A 20,967-nucleotide genomic window follows, 5' to 3' on the forward strand; every position below is an offset into this window, starting at 1 on the left:
GTAATATATAACTATGAAAAGCACAGCTAATTCAAATGGTCCAGGACCTAACACCAGATGCAGCAGGATAGCAAAGAGATTCCGGGGTGACTTAGTAGCAATTGTGTTTCTAAATGTCAAAATAGCCAATATTAACATGCTGTTTTTAGAACCAGATGTCCCATTATTTCTTACATCATTTAATGAGGAATAAGAAGCCGGAATTTAGGAATGCAAATGTAAAATTATTAATAATTATTACATGATACTCTCCATGATGCTATTACCTTTGTAACGTTCTCTCTTTCGATAAGTTTATAATGCTAAACAAAGACATAAAGGAACACTGTCTGCAAATTTCAACTTTTCCAACTGGTCAAATATATTTTCTTTTAGTTTTATATATTTATGTGTATATATGTGTATATATCTGTCTGTGTGTATATATACATATATACATATGTATATATATATATATACACACGTGAAAAAATATATATTAAAGAAAAGCAGACTGAAAATATTCTCTATGTTTTTATTACTCAGGAAGCATTAAACTAAAATAGGAATATGTCATCCAGGGAAGATTCAACTCTCCATACAAAGGACTGAATAAAATGTTCATTAACCACTTCTGTCTGGCTACCTATCTTTATTTCTGGCAACGTACCTACCAAAATAATGTTTGGACTGAGCCTCTCTCTAGTAGAGTTTTTCAATTTCAAGAGCTTCCCTATACCCTTCTTTGACAAAACAAAGCAATATTTACCCAAATAACTCTGACTCTTAGTCTTAGAAATTATATACTGTATAACAGAATATAAATGTCAGTATATTTCTGTTCATTTTCATCAGATAATGAGGTATCAGCCAGTAGTGATAACACCGCACATCACTGATCATTAAAACCTAACATGTTGGGGTGGGGGTGTGGATTATATATCCAGCCCAGGCCTCTGATGCAAAAGTATGGACCATTTTTGGCACTGCAATTTGTGATGGGACGCAAAATCAACTAACTCTTCATTGAGTAGTCATATTCTATAAAATTCACTTGATTAGCATCTCTCTTCCTCCTCACAGGGAAGACAGGATTAAGAAAGAGAAATTAAGAAGGTATAATTCTGACAGGTAGGGAGGGGGGTCTCTGAAGTAGACTGCCGAGACTGCACATCACCATGTTTAATGCAAATTAAAGATACTACTCCTTCCTCTCAACCCCTCTTGAGAAATAATACCAACCACAACAAAGGAACAAAGGACAATTATTTTCCTCCTTCACATTGACATTTAAATGAGAATAGTCATTTTTGGTTTTTCTAACCTGGCTAACAGTGAGTAAACTCAAAACAAGACTCAATCATAGTGTAGAAAAATTAGTGTCTGTGAATGTCAGCTGGAAACAAAAGGACAATTATTAATATATGGATGCAGAATTGGTAGACATTACCCCAGTCATCTCTTATGATAATTGACAATGACATAGTTCTTAATTCTCATAGTTGGTAAAGATTGACTGAAAATGGATAAGGAAAGCCACACCCAGATTTCAAATAGCGTTTTCATTTTCAGCAGTAAATAGAAATTATTGACAGAAATGTATACACTGGTTACTTAAAATATGATATTTAACTTTCAGATTTAAGGATCAGGAAGTGATTGCTTTGTACCAATATTATCTGCTAAAGGCAGTTGATGGAATTTCACTTAATTGCTGTTTGATTGGTGAAGTTGAGATTTTGTTCTCCTTCAACTTCTCAAACAAATCTATTCCTATAGAGTCAATTTATGTTACCCAGCATAATGATGCCTTTTACCCATTCAGCTATGCTAGTGTTCTCTGAAGCCAGCTAGCAGTGATCTCACCTCACCTACAGTATAAATCTATCAGTGAATAAACAACATCATTTTTATTTCAATACCGATGACACGCTACATGTCGATTTGGCAGTTAAATAATTTATTTCTCTTTTGGGTGCAATCTGCCAGGCTTGGTATAACTTCACTTCTGATATTCATTTCATGTTTAATAGTTCTTTGCCTCATGAGGATGCTTGTCAATCAATTAAATTGAAATGTCATTCTGACCTTTTATTGGAAACAATTTACTCTTTCTTCATTTCATCAGAAGCTTTTTTGCCTTTCATTCAAATTAAAAGCCTTAATTACTGGCATTCAAAAACTTTATACTAATTAACCTTACAAAACTACACTCGCATCAGCATTGTTGACACTTTATCATTACAGAGGTGATCCAGTTGAGCCTGCCTGACGATCAGAAACTCAGCATCACTGCAGCCACTGTGGGACAAAGTGCTGTTCTGAGCTGTGCCATTCAGGGAGCCCTGAGGCCGCCTATCATCTGGAAGAGGAACAATATTGTTCTAAATAATTTAGACTTAGAAGACATCAATGTGAGTACACAGAGTTGCTTTATAAAGTGTATGTTCATGTGATGCACTCTAGACTTTGTGAAGTCTGGAGAGCTTAATGATATTGGATGTAGCATAAAGGATGATTATTGAAACATTGTTATACCCATTCTACTGACTGAGAGGTATACTGTAGATCATTTGGAATTACCCAAATCATTTGTATTGGTATGGTAAACATGTTATGTGGTAATGTGTTGGCAAGGAAATAAATCGGTGCAAAATCTTTACCGGGAATGCCTGTTGAGTTTTAAAATGTAAATATTTATCTTATAAATCCACAACTAAGAATTATTCCTGTAAGAGTACTGATAAGTGAATTCAAATATGTATGTACAAAATCATTCACCTTCACACTTTTGCAAAAGTAAAAAGTTAGAATACCATCAATAGGTAACATGTGAGTGTGTGTGAGTGTGTGTGTGTGCGCATGTATGTAATGAAATTCTATATAGTTATTACAAACTGGTGATTTATATGGGCTGATATGAAAATATAATATTTATATATGTTTGTATTAAAAGCTTACACAATGCTTCCATCCATCTAAAAATATAGATTGTTTACTTATAAAAAATTTCTAGAGCCATATCTATGAAATGATTCACAGTGTTTGTGATAGGAATAAGTTCCCAGCATACGGTCCAGGATGGAATGTAGACTTGCCTCCAAGAGATATCCTCTTGTACTGTTTGCATTTCTAATATGTGCATGTATTAATTTTGCATAAGAAAATGCTTTTTTACAATAATACATGATGTAGATACTGACTGTGTTCTGGTATCTATGGCATACATTCTAGAAATTTATGTGACTGGCATTGCATGGCTTTCACTGAAATACTTACTTCATTTAAGAATATAATACTCTGATTGGCCAATCAGGGGTCGAGTGTTCACTGGGCCAAGAGGGACCTGGGTAGTTTCTCAATACATGGAGAGGGCAGTAAAAACTCCTTTGTACTCTACAACTCTTGGTTCATTATTTTCAGAAATCACGTTTATATGCCAAAGGTCTGACTGTCATAATTTCTATAATTACTAACAACCTCTGTATAATGTTGTTAAGATTAAGAAATAGTCTACAGCTTGTGAAAAGTTAAAAAAAAGGATAAAGGCAGTTTTTACTTTAAATACTTCATAATGTATTAGAAACAAGAGATATTAATCCAAATGAAAACATGTTTTACTTTTCTTGAACAAAGGGACATGTTTCTCTACTCAGGTTTATCACTAGGGATTCAGAATTTAAACTCCATTATATAGGATACACCTTCAAAGGGGAAAAGAAATAGAAACAAACCCCAAGGCTTTCATCTGTTCCTTCCATGATATATGTTTAAAATGAGCACCAAAAAGTGAACATTATCCTAGAAGATGAAGAGAAGTAAAAATCTTGTGCTTACAAAGTTATTTGTGGAAATCAGGTGGGGCAATCCTTTGCCATGGTGATTTTGGGGTTTCATATTCTTGCATAGTTTTTATCATTACTCAAGAAAGCTATCACCTTTTCACTCATACTTTGCTGCTTCATAAAGAACCCCTCAAATACAAGCCCATAATAGGAGCCCAATTCCTACTTGTTACATTTTCCTAATGTTTTTGTTTAAGGTCCTACCTAGAATATACCAAAAACAGGAATCTTCTTCAATTTTTATTATGTTTGATTTTAATGGAGTTTTTCTAAACTTGCTTATATATGGAATTTTCCTCAAGTATATATGCAGAATGATGTTTAATTTTCTAAAATATCCAGAACATTGAGCGTTCAATGTATAAGCTCAGAAGAATTCAAGATTCTTTGAGAAACAAGGCTCCAGACAAAATCATCATGGATTTGTTTTATGGGCTATTATGTCTACACTTTGTATTTTATTTTGAATCACCATTCTTTTTATTAAGCTTTCCAGTATTATTTTCAATAAACCCATATATTCTAGGGTGCTATCATCTGAAAACCTCAAAATAAGCTCATTTAAATTGTTTCAAGAATATGCTGTGGGTGATCTTTTATGGACAACTTGCAAAAGTGGATACATTCTTGTGCACAGATTCTGTCAGTTACTTTGCTTATTTTGTATCTTGGCCCTGTTCCAGAAACTCAAAGTTTCTAGAAAAGTAATTATTAGATAAGTTAGGTCTCTAAAATATGCATAACCATTAGACAAGTTGTGGCATAAGTAAATTGATTTTTATTGGATAAATTTATTTTGGATAGACTTCATAGAGCATATAAATAAAAATATTTCCAATATTTAGAAAGTTTCAGTTTCATTTTGAGCCATATTTAGTTAAGCTGAACAAATATTCATAATCTATAGTGTACATAGAACTATTAGCCTTTCAAAATGTAAGCAGCAGAGAACTGTCAAAGATATCTTTGAAAGGGGAATATTTATTTAATTTTCCAGTATACTCCTGATGTGTTTAAGTACTATGACATCAATAGTCAAATTATCAAAATACATTTTACATGAATTTACTAATATAACTATAATGTGAAAAGAGTTACAAAATATCACTTACTGTGTTTCATTTTATATTTATTTATACTCAAAGTCTGCTATTATGAGTACTTTACTATGCCAATAAACTATGTATGTTTTATGTGTGTGTGTGTTTATGTATGTATAGTCAGCACTGTTGCTAGTGGATATTTGATGTGTTTTCTGATTATCCAACACCTTTGAACACTCTTTCAATGTTCTCAATGTTTAGGCAATTCTTACTCTGTGATTTTTGCTTCCTTAAGTTGGAAACCAAAAAGCTGACTTGATTAACCTTCCTCGTAGTTAAGGAGAATAAGGCTCTAACAACCAATGAACAAGACTCTATTTCATAAACAAGAACAAGAAAATGCAGGTGTTTTACAGAATTTATTTTCCTGGTCCATTCTTCCTGGTGATGAGTGCTGTGACAGAAAGTCCCGCTTTCAAGGACAATAGTGACAAGAGCTCTGGGGTTGTTGAGTGTTCAGCTGCAACGGTGTCTTCAATGGAGTCTGAGTATGTAGCTTGGGCATCTTTCCTGGCTTTTTAGACCCAAAGACAGGCACTCTGCTCTTTTGAATATTCTGTGAGCTTCCTAATATACTTTACTAAATTCATCTCCTACTTAAAACTAGCTAGAATGGCTTCTGATTCTGGTCACTAAGAATGTTGTCTAATTAATTTTTGAGGTTTAATTATCTTAAGAAACATATAATTATATTCGCATAAAATGAATTTTTCATTGTTAGATGTGGATTTCTAATGTGTTGAAAGATCGAGATGATCTTCCTGTAGTAAAATACATTCTCACATTGTTTACAAGTAAAAAAGATGTTCAGAAAGTTCAGAAGTCAGTCACTTTTTATATTCTATTAATATATTATCTATTTTTACAAAATGGTTTCAATTCCCATTAAATTATGTAAAGTTAAACTTCTAAGTGCCTTTAATGTCAAAAGGAAGCAATGATAATTAGCAAATTCCTTTTTCATCTTATATATATATATTATATAGGATTCAGTGTATATTTACCTAGAATATATAAATACATTCTCATTGCAAAAAAATTAAAATACTATATATAGATGCTTTTAAAGAGCATAACTATCTTATATTTTTATATTCTCTCATTTTTATATATGCTATATTTGATAAAAATATTTTTATTGCATTCTTAAGTGCAGAAAAAACCCTGTGACTATACTTTTTCCCCCATTTCATGCATTGCATATATAATTTTATTTTTTTAATAGGATGGGTTCACATTACTTCTCATTATCTCATTACCTCATTATCTCATTAGCTCTAAAACCAGCTCCACAAAGCAGGGACTCTGATGCCCATTTACATTGGCGGAAATTTATGAGGGAGATACTTGGTTATTATTTACTGAAGGTCACTCAATTAATAAGTGGTATTAAGTGCTGAGATTTTTACGTGGCCTGATTGACTCTAGGTCAAGTATTTAACCATTGTGTGAGAACGAGATGTTCTGTAGATTTCTTCTACCTTTTGGAAAATGTATCCCAAATAATTCTGGCCGTTCTATATTACAAATAGATCCGCTATACTCTGCTATTATATGTTAGACTGATTGATATTCAACTGATGTTTGAAACCTCTCATTTTGCCTGTCTTCTGTTTTGCATCAAATGAATAAAAAGCACACCACTGTACTACAGAAGCCAGGATGACAGTGGTTTGCAACATGAGCTGTGGATTCAGACTGTCTGGATTCCAATTAATCTTCAGTCACTTAGGAACGATATGACCTCAAGCAAGTTATTTAAACTCTCTCTGCCCCAGCTCCCTTAGCCGTAAAATGAAGATAACAATAGAATTAACTCATTTTTGGTGAGAATTAATGAGATTAAACATTTTTAAGCTGTTAACATTATTATAAGGCATATTGTAAGTTTTGAATGAAATATCTGTATTTTCTCTTCTTTCTCTTTCTCCTTCTGCTTCTCTCTTCTTTCTTCTCTTTTTCTTTATCTATGATTCAAGGACCACAGATGCCCTTAATGTACCTAAAGCAATAGGAATTTACCATTAGGGTACATGTGGTACTAAGGGAGATTGGAATTCACAGGAAACACCAAAACTAAATTTTATCCAGTTATAATGGCCACTGGAAATGGAAGATTTTTTTTCAGTTCAAGGCAGCCTTAGGAATCATGCTATCTTACCTCTTAATTAGCAATCTTTTATTAATCCTTTCTATAAAAATATGCCATTATATTCACTCAGCTGAATGAATTTTTCTGTATGTGTCCGCTCACTTGTCTTTCTACCCAAATTCCTGAAAAAGCTAATTGGCTGATTTTGATCTGTTCCTGGTTTGCAAGCTGCTTTTGTCAGGGAAGCTGAATTAAGAAAGGAGAGGCAAGTGTAGGGATAAAGATATAGTTTCAACAGAAATGTAGGGAAAGAATATAGAAGAGGTAAGCAGGATAGGCAGTCAGGAGTAAAGGAAAAAGGGAAGTTGAAATGAGGCACTGTTTTGGTTGTGTTGACTTTACCAAGAGAATTGTTGGTAGGCAGCTAGACAGCAGAAGTTTTTGTTTTGTTTTGTTTGTTTCACTTGAGAGAAATTTGGTCTGCAGATCCTAAACATTATTGTCTGTATTTTATATATAATATCTATAATTATTCACCATTCATTAAGTTATATTATAATCTAGTCTAAAATTCAACATTGGAATCAAATTACATCATACCAAAGTAGATTTCAATCCTGGTTTTGCCACTTCTTGGCTTTGTGGCTATAGTGAATTTATTAAAGAGATTTAAACTTCAGTTTCTTCATCTTTAATATAGAGGTTGTCATAAAATTAATCGTATATCCAAAGCTAAACCAAATATACGTTATTTCTTTAATCATTATCAGTAGCTTGATTCAATAAGACATTATTGATTGTGTTTATACCAAAACTAAAGCACTCATGAAAATATTATTTCTTTGAAAAAAATTTGATTTGATTTCTATTATTATGACTTTCAACAATTTAACAGATAAGGTTGCTAGATAAAATACAGAATTCCTAGGTAAATTTAAATTTCAGATATACTATAAATATTTTTTATTTTATTACATACTTTTATAAAAATCATCCTTGTTTATCTGAAATTCAACTTAAAGTGGATTTTTCTTATAGTTTAGTTGCTAAATCTGGCACTCTACATAAAATTTAAGTTGGTTTGAATATTACATTTAACCACTGTTCTATAAATGATAATGTGGCTTATATCACTGGGATTAAATGTTTGGACTGTCAAAATATCATGTTACTTTTACTTCTTTCTCATTCTTCCTCTTAATATTTTGTTATCTACACCTATATAAACTATATTAGTAATTGTGCTTAGCACTGAGTAGAAGATACTGGGAAAAAAAGTGGCTTCAATGTATAGGGATTTATTCTTTCATAAAACATACTCTAAACAGCTGGCCTTACTGCTCCATAAAGTATTTGGATCTCAGTCATCTATGATTTTTCTATGGTATTACAAGACCATGACTTCCATCCTTAAGGTCCTCTCAGGATTTAATAGGGCTGCTGGAGTTCCAGCCATCAATCTATTATCCATGAAAATATATTCCAGATCCACAGTAGTGAAAGCAGGTGAAAGATAAAGAGCACTTATCCTTGCTCTTATAAAGAGTCTTCCTAGAAATTCTACAAGTATCTACATTATAGTTTACTGCTATGAAATAACTAAAATAAACATAGCAGGGAGGTTGGTCAGTATAATCATTTAGCTGGGCACACTGCTCTGTTACAAAGGAGAAACAGGAAAATAGATATTTGGTGGCAATAAGCACTCTTTAATACTTTATACAAGACCATTTAAGAGAATATAAAATGCTCTACTTTATACTTTTTTGTTTTTCTGACTTGATTAAATATGATTATTCATCTGATTTTAAATCTCTGCAACTCTGCACACCATTTTTCTTCCATGGTAAACTGAATCTGTCTTCAATTTAGTTCTTTGTTTTGCTTTTATATGTTTTTCCTTAAACATGCTGCTTTTTGTTTTTTGTACATCCAGTCCGACCGTTTTTTATTATGATCAGTTTTTTGTAGGAACTGAGTTTATTTCCGCCAGCATGGAAAAAAAATATGACAAATTTGATAAGAATATAGTCAGTCTCAAAAGGAAGTGTAAAGCCAGTTTTGTGAACAGTTTGAGAAAAGAAAATTGTGCAGATCTAATCTCAAATTGAAATGGTAGGTCAAGATGTAAATTTCAATATCCTAACTTATCTCTCTCATTGGATAGGTCTTAAGACATTGAATTAGACCAAATTTGTGCCTCTAGTTATCTGACTATCTCGTTACCTAGTTATCTCTGCTGGTTGCCAATATAGTTGACACTAGAAATTTTGTCCTTTGCATACCTGACTCCAGTACCTAATTTTTGATAGGCTTTATTCATCCTACACTATTGATTTCTCTGTGATCACTGAGTTTTTTTCACAAGTTCTGGCAGATCTGCAACTTTTCTGGAAGAATATGCTCTTCTTAGTCTTTTGTCCACATAATATGCTAACATGTACACATTCAAGAGCCAATTAAAATATGAAAAGTATGTAGTAATGAATCCATGAATTTAGACACTAACTTCCAAGAAATAATGTCCCTAATACCTTAAGGCAGGGAGCTTTTTAGTATAGCTAATGGAACATAAACTTAGGACCCTTCACTTCATAGTCCTGTACCTGGCATGGGAGGGGCCCTAGCAATTCTGTAATAATAATTTTATATTTTTTAAAAGAGGACCAAAGATAAACCAGCCAATTTGTATAAAATTCAGACCCTGTAAATCCTGTGTTCCTTTCTGTCTTACAGTAAACAATAAAATTATTGTTTATTGGATGCCATTTTTTAGAACATGAAAATTTAAAATGCATGAAAGAAGTGCTAAAGATATGTTTTTTCCCTGATTCACTTCATTTTCTTTCTTTTTTTTATTATTGTGGTAAGACCTACCCTCGTAACACATTTTTAAGTGCACAATACAGTCTTGTTAAATATATGCACAATATTTTGGAACAGATCTATAGAACATATTCATGTTGCATTACTGCAACTTTACACCTGTTAAAGACAACTCCTTACTTCCCCTTCCCACAGTCCCTGGCAAACATTATTCTACTCTCTGTTTCTATGATTTTGACTTGTTTAGATTTCTCACAGAAGTAGAATCAAGCAGGATTTATCCTATTGTAACTGGCCTATTTCCTTTAACATAATGATCTCTAAGTTCATCTATTTTGTCAAGATTTCATTCTTTTTTAAGGCTGAATAATTCATAATTGCAAGGCTGTGAAAACAGCCCAAGTGCCCATCAATCCAAGAATGGATTAATAAAATGTGGTATATGTATACCATGGGGTACTATTCAGCTCTAAGAAACAATGATGATATAGCACATCTTATGTTTCTGGTTAGATCTGGAACCCATACTATTAAGTGAAGTATCCCAAGAATGGAAAAACAAGCACCACATATACTCACCAGCAAACTGGTATTAACTGAACAGCACCTAAGTGGACACATAGGTACTACAGTAATAGGGTATTGGGCAGGTGGGAGGGGGGAGGGGGTGGGCATATACATACGTAATGAGTGAGATGTGTACCATCTGGGGGATGCTCATGCTGGAAATTCAGACTTGTTGGGGGAGGGGCAGAAAGGGCATTTGTTGAAACCTTAAAATCTGTACCCCCATAATATGCCAAAATAAAAAAAAGACATGATAGTATATGTATAAAACCCTAAAGATTATATACGCACACACTCACACACACATCCACTCACATGCACACACATATACTCACATACACGCAACTCTGTTAGAAAGAATACATGAATTTATTATAGTTGTAGGATACAAAATCAACATACATCAGTTGTAGATGTATATAATTCTATATACTACCAATGAATTATTCAAAAAAGAAATTAAGAAAATAATCCAATTTATAATAGCATCAAAAAGAATAAAATACTTAGGAATAATCTCACTCAAGGAAATGAAAGACTTCTACTCTAAAAACTACCATTTATGGAAAAAATTTAAGAAGACACAAATAAATAAAAAGACATCCTATGATCACAGAAAGACTTAATATTGTTAAAATTCTCATACCACCAAAGTGATATACAGATCCTATTTAATCTTTATCAAAAGTTCATGATATTTTTTACAGAAATAGAAAAATAAATTTTAAAATTTATATGGAACTACAAAGAATCCTGAACAGCCTGAGTAATCTTGAGAAAGAAGCAACAAAGCTGGAGAACTCTCATTTGTTTCAAAACTCACTACAAAGCTACAGTAATTAATATAGCATAATACTGGCATAAAGATAAATATACTGACTTCTGAAAGCCGAAAGCCCAGAAATGAACTTATACATAGATGGTCAATTGATCTTTATAAGGGTGCCAAAAATACACAATGGGTAAGAAAAAATTTCTTCAATGAATCATGTTGGAAGAACTGTATATGCACATACAAATGAATCATTTCACCTGTACCATACTCAAAAATGGACTCAAAATGGATTAAACACTGAAAGAAAGACATGACACTGTGAAATTCCTAAAAGAAAACATAGGGTAAAGACTTCATGATAATCGTATTGGCAGTGATATCTTAGATATGACACCGAAAGCACAGACAACAAAAGCATGCACAAGTGGGGCTTTATCAAACTAGTTTCTGCATAGCAAAGGAAACAATCATAAAGTGGAAAAGTCAACTTACAGAATGAAAAAATATATTTGCAAACAGTATATCTGATAAAGGGTTAATATTCAAAATACATAAGAAACTCCTGTAACTCAATATAAAAAATAAGTAAAATAATAATAATAATATCATGAGTAAAAAATGGTCATTCATAAGATAATTTCTTCTCTGCAACTTAAAGTAGTTCATACCATATACAAATAATCGTCATTTAAAGCAAAATATTCTGTTAAAATACACAGATATGAAATAATTTAAATGATCATTTAAATTCAAACCAGAATACAATTGCAGGTATAACAACTTACCATATTACTAGGGTTTTTGTTTTGTTTTGCTTTGTTTTTTGTTATTGTTTTTTTTTTTTTGTAATCATATAGGCTAAAGACAAACAAATAATAATAATAAAACACACCTAGATTTTCCAGTGCGTAGCTAGCAAAATTAGTACTGGGAGATAGCATATCAAAGCATAATGAATAAAATTTGCAATGTATATTTTAAAAGTCATTAAATGCTTAATGTAGAAGATTATATCTTACATAGAAGTTTTCAGTATATATACTATACTTTAAAATGATAAGTAAAATCTCCAAGTCATAATTAGCTTCCAGAGATTGAAAGGAATGATTTTAGTAGTAGAGCATTCTAACTGTGGCTTTAATACTGAATTTTAATATTTAAAGCAATGAGAAAATATAACTTTTCCCCTTAAAAGTACGAATTCAATAGTGTGTGTGTGTGTGTGTGTGTGTGTGTGTGTGCGAGAGAGAGATATATAGAGAGAGAGACAGAAAGAAAGGGGTATTTTTATCTTTTAGGCTATTTATTGGTAACAGAGCTGAAATTTCATATCACAATAAAAATCATTTAATTAGCAAGATCTTATTTTACCACTTTAGAAACCTATAGTGTTGTCTTAATATGGGGTATATTAAGAGGATACCATCAAAATTAGTTATTTAAAAAAAGAGCTATTGACTTTTGTCATCCCTACACTATAAATAATCCATTCATTTTTCCCGTTCAACTAAAAATGTAGACATTTAATGTTTGTAATAGAACACACTGCTCACTATATAATTTTTATCACTGATTCATTTTTAATATAGGCCTGAGGACATTGTAGCTTTAAAAATCCAAGTGGAATCAGAGAATATTTATGATTTAAAATCTTCCAAGCCAAATAAGCAGTGAGCATTGGCATAGCTGAGGCAGTTCAAATTCTTTCACAAATATAAAGCATGAAACATGCATTAACTTTCCACCTAAATACATGTTATAGGATCAAAACTAATTATTAAATTGGAGAAACCACATGTGATCATAAATCACCTAACAGTACATTGTTTTAAAATGGATAGTCTTCCTAAATTACTTTTCCTGCTGATGTATTAGAGCCCTCTATATTATAATTCACATCTCAAAAATGACTTAAAATCAGTAATTTAAAATATATTTTTAAATGTCATTATACATAGTCTTTTATTTTTGAAAATAGTAATAAATAAAAATGCAATGACCATGTGAGAATGAATGGCAGAAATATTTACATATGAGTTTGCTGAGTATATGATAAACTGAAGTTCAGTTTCCAAAATTATTAAAAAATCATATTACTTTAATTTTATGAGAAATATTAATATTGAAACATGCCCTCACTATAACATTTTCTTCAACAAGAATCTTGGCTAAATAACTATTTTTTATATGTTCTTTTATTGAAGAATGCATTTTTAATTTTTCTCCATTATCTTTCTGAATCATGGACCCATGCAACTACTGTGCTTTAATCAGAAAATTCCAAAGTTTAACGTTCTACTTGAAATTTCTCTTTTGGGTCCCAATTTTTTATTTTGAATGTGCAAAATTCAAAGAAATATCATTATCCCCAAACCTACGACATTTATAGTGTTTCCTAGTCAATGGAGACACAGCCAGAAAACAGTCTGGCCAGGTTTTCCCCCTCATTTTTCTCCCCTCAAATCTAATCTGTCACAAAACCTTGTGAATTTAACTTTTTCATTTATCTTAAATTCATTCTGTCATCTCATCTCCACCGCAGTTGCTGCAGTTTAAGGCCTATCATTTCTCATCTTCAAACTTTATCCTTGCCTGCTGAGACTGCTCTCTCACTTCAAATCCGTACTTCGTATTATAGCCAGACAGATCTTCATAAAATTTACATGTGGCTATTTTACTTTCCTTTTTAAATACTTTAATGGCTTCTTGTAGCTTCCTGGGAAAAAGATAAAAGTTTTTAGCGTGTTCTGGAAAGTTTGTTTCTCTCTTATTAATAATTCTTCCTACTCTTCTCCCAAATTCAGTCTTTACCGTAAACTCTCCATACACTAGCTGTTCTCTAGGTTAAGTTGCTTTATTATACTATTCTTGAACACATTCTTCTCTCTACTGAAAATCTCTTTCTTATCCCCTTCATCTTCATAAATCATGTGTCCTTTAAAAATAGACAAACACTTCTTATTTTTGAACATGCTGTCTTTTTCTTTTTCCTGTAAGTTCTTCATACACTAACTACAATACTTGTTGCATTGTAATAAAATCATTTGTGTTCTTGCCCTTCTTCTCTGGGCTACAAAATTTGAGCACCAGGACCTTTGCCAATTCAACTGTGAGTTGTGATGATAGCACTGTACTGACACACAGTAGGTATTTGATAATTTTTAAATGTGCAAATAACAAGTGATGGAGTGATGGTTCTTATATTTGCAATTATGCATTGTTGAATATTTTTGTGTACTTTTTATATTTAAAACCTTGTTAAAGATTTTATTTTCTTACTGTAGCCACATGTAGGATTATCCATCAACCAGTATTTATTGGCAATCAATCATTTAAGCCTAGCACAGCTCAACAATTTCTAGATTCAATTTCTTTAATAACAGTTTTCATTAAGCATATTGATTTTTTACTACACTTTCATTTAATCTCTTATCATATGCAATAAGGTAGGCAAGCAAAAGATGAAGGGAAACACATACGTGATCATTGTTTAATCTTCATGCATTTAACAAATATTGATTTAACTGCTACACGTTTTCAGGCACTCAGCTAAATGCTGAAGCTATAAATGTAAGAGACATCATTCTAGTCTCTAAAATCTCATTGATTGAAGGAGTCAAAAAGAAAAAGAAGAGAACAACTAACTGAACTACATTTAATAATGCAATATAAAACAGTTGCAGAGATATATACATCATGAAAGAACAGAAAAGGGAAGTCAAATTAAGTCTTAAAGACCAATACTTTTAAAAAAAATACACAGTCTTGCAGTTTAGCTGATAACCCACTGAAAGAGTAGTAGGTAGGTGTCCTTGGGAAAGGGAAGAGCAGGCTTAAGAGTGCATGATACGTTCAGTGATGGTCAAGTCCCTTGTTATATCTGAGTATGGAAAGACTATGGCTCAAGAAAGGGAATGACTATAAGGAATAAAACTATTTTTATTTGACTATTTTATTTGACTATTTTTATTGAACCGCACTTTCATACTTACGACATATATCACAATGATATTGACCCATACATTCATACTTATAACACCCATCACATAGCATATAATGAATACTTAATATTTTTCAAACATTGTAACTTGTCATTTAAAAAATATTAACTTATTTATTTTTTCAAAATAAGACATATGTAAACCAACATGTCTATTCACAAACACAAGATGATGTTTAAATTGATATTTTCCTTTTTCTTTTTTTCCGCTATGATAAAATACATATAATGTACCATCTACCATATTAATCATTTTAAGTGTACAGGTCAGTGATAATAAATACATCCATAATGTTGTGCAACCATCACCACCATCCATCTCCATAATTCCATGTTGCAAAACCTGTTAAACACAAATTTCTTATTTTTCCTTCCTTTCAGCCCCTGGCAACCACCATGCTACATTCTATCTCTAAGATTTTTCCTACTCTATGTACCTCATATAAGTGAAATCATACAGTATTTGTCTTTTGTTACTCATTTATTTTATTTTATTATTATTTTTTGAGACAGAGTCTCACTCTATTGCGCGGGCTAGAGTGCTGTGGCATTGACCTAGCTCACAGCAACCTCAAACTCCTGGGCTCAAGCGATCCTTCTGTCTCAGCCTCCCAAAGCTGGGATTACAGGCATGCACCCCCATAGCCCGGCTAATTTTTTCTATATATTTAGTTGGCCAATTAATTTCTTTCTATTTTTAAGTAGAGACGGGGTCTCGCTCTTGCTCAGGCTGGTTTCAAACTCCTGACATTGAGCGATCTGCCCACCTCAGTCTCCCAGAGTGCTAGGACTACAGGCTTGAGCCACCGAACTCAGACAACTCACTTATTTTACTTAACATAATGTCCTCAAGGTTCATCTCTGTTTTCATGAATGTAATTATTTAATTGTATCTTTTTATTGTATTCAAATTTTTATTAAAATATAATTCCCTTCTTTGTCTCTTGTAAATTTTTCTTATTTTGTCTGATATTAGTATAGCCACCCTTGCTGTCTTTTGGTTACTAGTATCATGGAATATCTTTTTCCATCCTTTTACTTTCAAAACATTCTTGTCTTTCTAAAGTGAGTCTATTGTTGAAGGCATATAGCTATGATTTTCTATGTTCTGCCAATCTTTGCTTTTTGATTGGAGAATTGAATTCAATTTATATTTAATATGCTCATATGGTCAAGGGGTACAAAATTTCAGTTATGCAAGATAACTAAGTTTTGGGGATCATTTTTTGTATATTAGTAGAACAACATAACTACAGTTAACAATATTGTGTTATATACTTGAAAGTTTCTAAGCAGATCTTAGCAAAATTTGTTAAGCAATCTTAAGTGAGTGATCTCACCACAGAAAAAATAGTAATTATGGGAAGTGATGATAATGTTGTAGCTTGATTGTAGCAAATATTTCACAATATATACACATATCAAATCATCCAGCTGCACACCTTAAAGATGCACATTTTTAGTTGTCAACTATGTCCCAATAAAGTGGAAAAATTAATAAAGTTATTACTGATAAGGAGAAACTTATTTCTGCCATTTTGCTATATGTTTTCTATATGTCTTTTTTTTTTATCATTTTTTACCTTTTTTCTCATTTGCCTTTTTTATGTGTTTAGTTGACTTTTTGTAGTGAAAGGTTTAAATTCCTTTCTCATTTCCTTTATATATATATTTTATCATACTTTCTTTGTGGTTACCATGGGGATTAAATTTAACATCCTAAAGTTATAACACTCTAATTTGAATGTTCACCAACTAAACTTTAATAAAATACAAAACTCTGCTACTTTGACAGCTCCATTGACCCCTTTCGGTTGTTGATATCCCAAAATCGGGTCTTTATACAATGTGTGCTCAAAAACATTAAGTAATAAGTACTTTGAATGCAGTCATCTTTTAAATTAAGTAGAAAACAAAATTTGAAATTGTAAACCAAAGTTATAATGATACTAGCTTTTAGATTAATATATTTGAACATATTATTCTCTTAAATAAAGTAGAAATCAAAAAGTGGAGTTACAAACCATTGTTACAATAATAGTAATTTTTATAATTGCCCTTGTATTTATCTTTATTGAGATCTTTAATAGTGTCATATAGCTTTGAGTTACTGTCTACTACCCTTTCACTTCACCCTACAGGGATCCCTTGAGCATTTCTCACAGATGAACTGGTGTCAAGTTCCCTCAGATTTTGTTTGTCAGGGCATGTCTTAATTTCTCCCTCACTTTTGAAGGACATTTTTCTGGGTACAGGATTTTTGGTTAATGGTTTATTTCTTTTGCACTTTGAATATTAGCTCACTGCTTTCTGGCCTTCAAAGTTTCTGTTAAGAAATTTTCTGACAATGTGACTGAAGATTCCTTGTATATAATGAGTTGCTGCTCTCTTGCTGCTTTCAAGATTCTCTCTTTGTTTTGCCTTTTGAAAGTTTGATTATAATATGCCTAGGTGTGTATATTTTTGTGGTCGTCTTACTTGGAGTTGTTGAGATTCTTGGATGTTTATATTCATGTCTTTCACCAAATTTGAAAAGGTTTCATTAGTCTTTCATAAAATACTTTCTCTGCTTCTTTTTCTCCCTCTTTCTTTTTCTTACCTCCCACAATGCATATGTTGGAGCTTTTGATGGTATATCATAGATTTCTTAGCTTTAGATAACTTTTGTTCAATATTTTTTTCTGCTCATCAGACTTAATAATTACCACTGTTCTCTCTTCAATTTCACTGATTCTTTCTTCTGCCTGCTAAAATCTGAATTTGAATCCCTTTAGTAAACTTTTTCATTTTAGTTATTGTTTTCTCAGCTTCAGATTTTCTTTTTGGTTTCTCTTCCTTCCCCAAGATTTTCTGCTTTTGGTTGTTTTTATTTGCTGTTGTAGACTGTATCTGTGACAACAATCTGTCTGAAGTGTGAACTTAAGATTTTCTCAGGATTTTTCTGCACCTGTGCATTTTCTCAGGCATGTGTGGTCACTTTCTAATTTTCCCAGTATATGGCCACCTATTTCTTTTTCTGCCCCTCTGAGATCAGAAGCATCAACCAGCAATTAATCCCCAGCACAGATCCCCAATGTTTGGATGAAAGGGTCCCTTTTGCTGATCCTGACTCCTGCAAGCTGTGTGCAAACTGCTCCTGGTCCACATGCACAGCTGCCTGCCAGGGGTGGGGGTGGGAGATAGGTAGCTGCTACTGTGCTAATAGCTAAAATTGACTGACACTAACCTCCATTTACCTCGCAAGACTTCCATAGACTCCAGAGTTTCAAAATAGCTACATCAGACAGAGACTGCCAGTGTAATCATTGACTAGGTGGGGAGACAGATTCCTGACGCTTTCTGCTCTATCATCTTCCCAGAATCCATCTGACTTTATTTTAAAATTAAAAAATTGCATGATTTCAATAATAATTTATGTTCTTTTTATAGATTTTCTTCTATGTCCAACTTGGACATATGTATGGGTCAAAGTGTAATTTAAACAAATAATACATCTGTAAAGTTTTAATCAACTTTTTAGTCCCATGGCACAGGAGAATAGCAAGTACCCTTTGAAGGATATGTAGCCTATCTATGCAAAGTGATCTTGCAAATCCCATAAAGTACATAATATTCATTTCACAGTAGACTTTTCACCATCCTCTAATTATAGTTAATTTTTGTCCAGCTTTTTAATAATGTCCAGATTGTGAGAGATGTATCTTCTCCGAAATTACTTTTTACAAAACTAAGGGGAAAACTAAAGTGGTTTAATTGTTGAACAACCACCAGAAATCATAAAGTTCATGATCAAAATCTTCTTACATGATTGAAGGCATAATTGATGATGGGGAAAATTTAATATAGAAGGAAAAACAATTGCTTTAACACTAATACTTTATTCTTACTTTATCTCTCTTCTTTTTTACAAGAAGCAAAAGTTACAGATTGAATCAAAATTTAAAAAAATAAGTATCATAAGTATTTATGTCCTGTAACAGTGTCCAAAAAGCTATCCACAGTATACTTCTTTTTTTTCTAAATTTTTATTTTTTAAATTTTTTTCCCTTATTGATTGATTGATTGATTTTTTTCCAGCATATTATTGGGGTACAAATGTTAAGGTTATGTATATTGCCCTTGCCTCCCTAAATTTTTATTTTTAATTCAATTTAATTTTTTAATTTCAGAATATTAGGGGGGTACAAATGTTTTGGTTACATGGATTGCTTTTGTACTGCTTGAATCAAAGTTGTAAGTGTTCCCATCACCCAGATAGTGTATGTTGTACCTGTTAGGTATGATTTCACCCATCCCCTGCTCCCGGCTCCCACCGGCATGATTTCCATTGAGTTTCACTTCCATCTGTGCACATGAATGCTGATCAGTTAGTTCCAATTTAATAATGTGTACATGTAGTGTTTGTTTTTCCATTCTTGTGATACTTCACTTAGGAGAATGGTCTCCACCTTCCATCTTGATTGTTGCAAAAGATATTAATTCATTGTTTATGGCTGAGTAGTACTTCATGGTATATATGTACCACATTTTATTAATCCACTCATGAATTCATGGGCCCTTGGGTTGATTACACCTCTTTGAGATTGTGAATTGTGCTGCAATAAACATTTTAGTTCAAATGTCTTTTCTGCAAACTAGTTCAACTTCTATGGAAAATAGTATGGAGATTCCTCAAAGAACTAAAAGTGGACCTCTCATGAGTGAGATTTTATATAATTTTACACTGACATTAGCAATGAGTAAACAGTCAACAGATATGAATGAGCTTAGAGCATAGAAAATACATTGTTTTATATGATTTTAAATTGGATAGATATAAGATATCTTTCAGTTTGTGGCAAGAACAACTCCAATATCAAAAAATAAAGGCAGTCTTCAGAGGATTAGCATTATGTGTAGGAGGTGAATAATATTTTTTTAGATTAAAACAAACTGGGATAAACATGGTTTCAATGATGTATTATGACATTTTCCCAGCTTTATTGAGGTATAATTGATAAATAAGAGTTATATACATTTATGGTGTACGGTGTGATATTTGGTACATATATACTTTATAAAATGGTTACAACAATCAAGATGATTAACACATCCATCTCCTCACATAGTTACATAGTTACCATAGTGTGTGCAAGTGTATGGTGTCAATAGTTAAAGTCTATTCTCTTAGCAATTTCCATTATACAATGGAATATCATTAACTATAGTTGCTGCTCTGTACATTAGACCTCCAGAACTTATTTATCCTGCATAATGAAAAATTTATATCCTTTGACTGTATCTCTATATTTCCCTCAGCCCATGACAACCATTCAACTCTCTGTGATTATGATTTCACGCATAAGTGAAAATTTTAAATTCCACATGTAAGTGATATTTGTCTTTCTGTATCTGGCTTATTTCATTTATCATAATGTCCTCCAAAGTCATGCATATTGTTACAAATGGCAGAATTTCTCTCTTTATAAAGCTTGGATAATATTCCATTGCATATTTATACCATAATTTCTTTATCCATTTATCTGTTGATGGCCACTTAAGTTGGTTCCATATTTTGATATTGTGAACAGCAATGTAATGAACATGGGAGCACAGATATCTTGTAAAAATACTAATTTCACTTTCTTTGGCTACATACTCAGTAGTAGGATTGTTAGATCATTGATTCATAGCCTGGGTTGGGATAATTAGAGGGTCATCTTTAGGCTAACACCTCAGCGTCAATTGCTTGTGACAATGTCTCTCCCTCTCATTAGGAAAGAAGGTACTGACATTTAAAG

General features: G+C 32.2%; 1 protein-coding gene across 4 annotated transcripts in view; it reads left to right on the top strand.

Annotated features, from left to right (window-relative positions):
• The window catches only part of FSTL5 (follistatin like 5), a 696,991-nt gene that overhangs the window by 459,973 nt on the left and 216,051 nt on the right, over window positions 1-20,967 (top strand). For all 4 annotated transcript variants that reach the window (XM_012735602.3, XM_012735603.3, XM_012735600.3 and 1 more), the window contains exon 7: window positions 2,227-2,393. In XM_012735602.3, coding sequence (XP_012591056.1) covers window positions 2,227-2,393 — 167 coding nt within the window. The remainder of the gene's footprint in view (window positions 1-2,226; window positions 2,394-20,967) is intronic.

The sequence above is a fragment of the Microcebus murinus genome, chromosome 15, assembly GCF_040939455.1.
Source record: "Microcebus murinus isolate Inina chromosome 15, M.murinus_Inina_mat1.0, whole genome shotgun sequence".
In the NCBI taxonomy this organism is placed as follows: Eukaryota; Metazoa; Chordata; class Mammalia; order Primates; family Cheirogaleidae; genus Microcebus; species Microcebus murinus.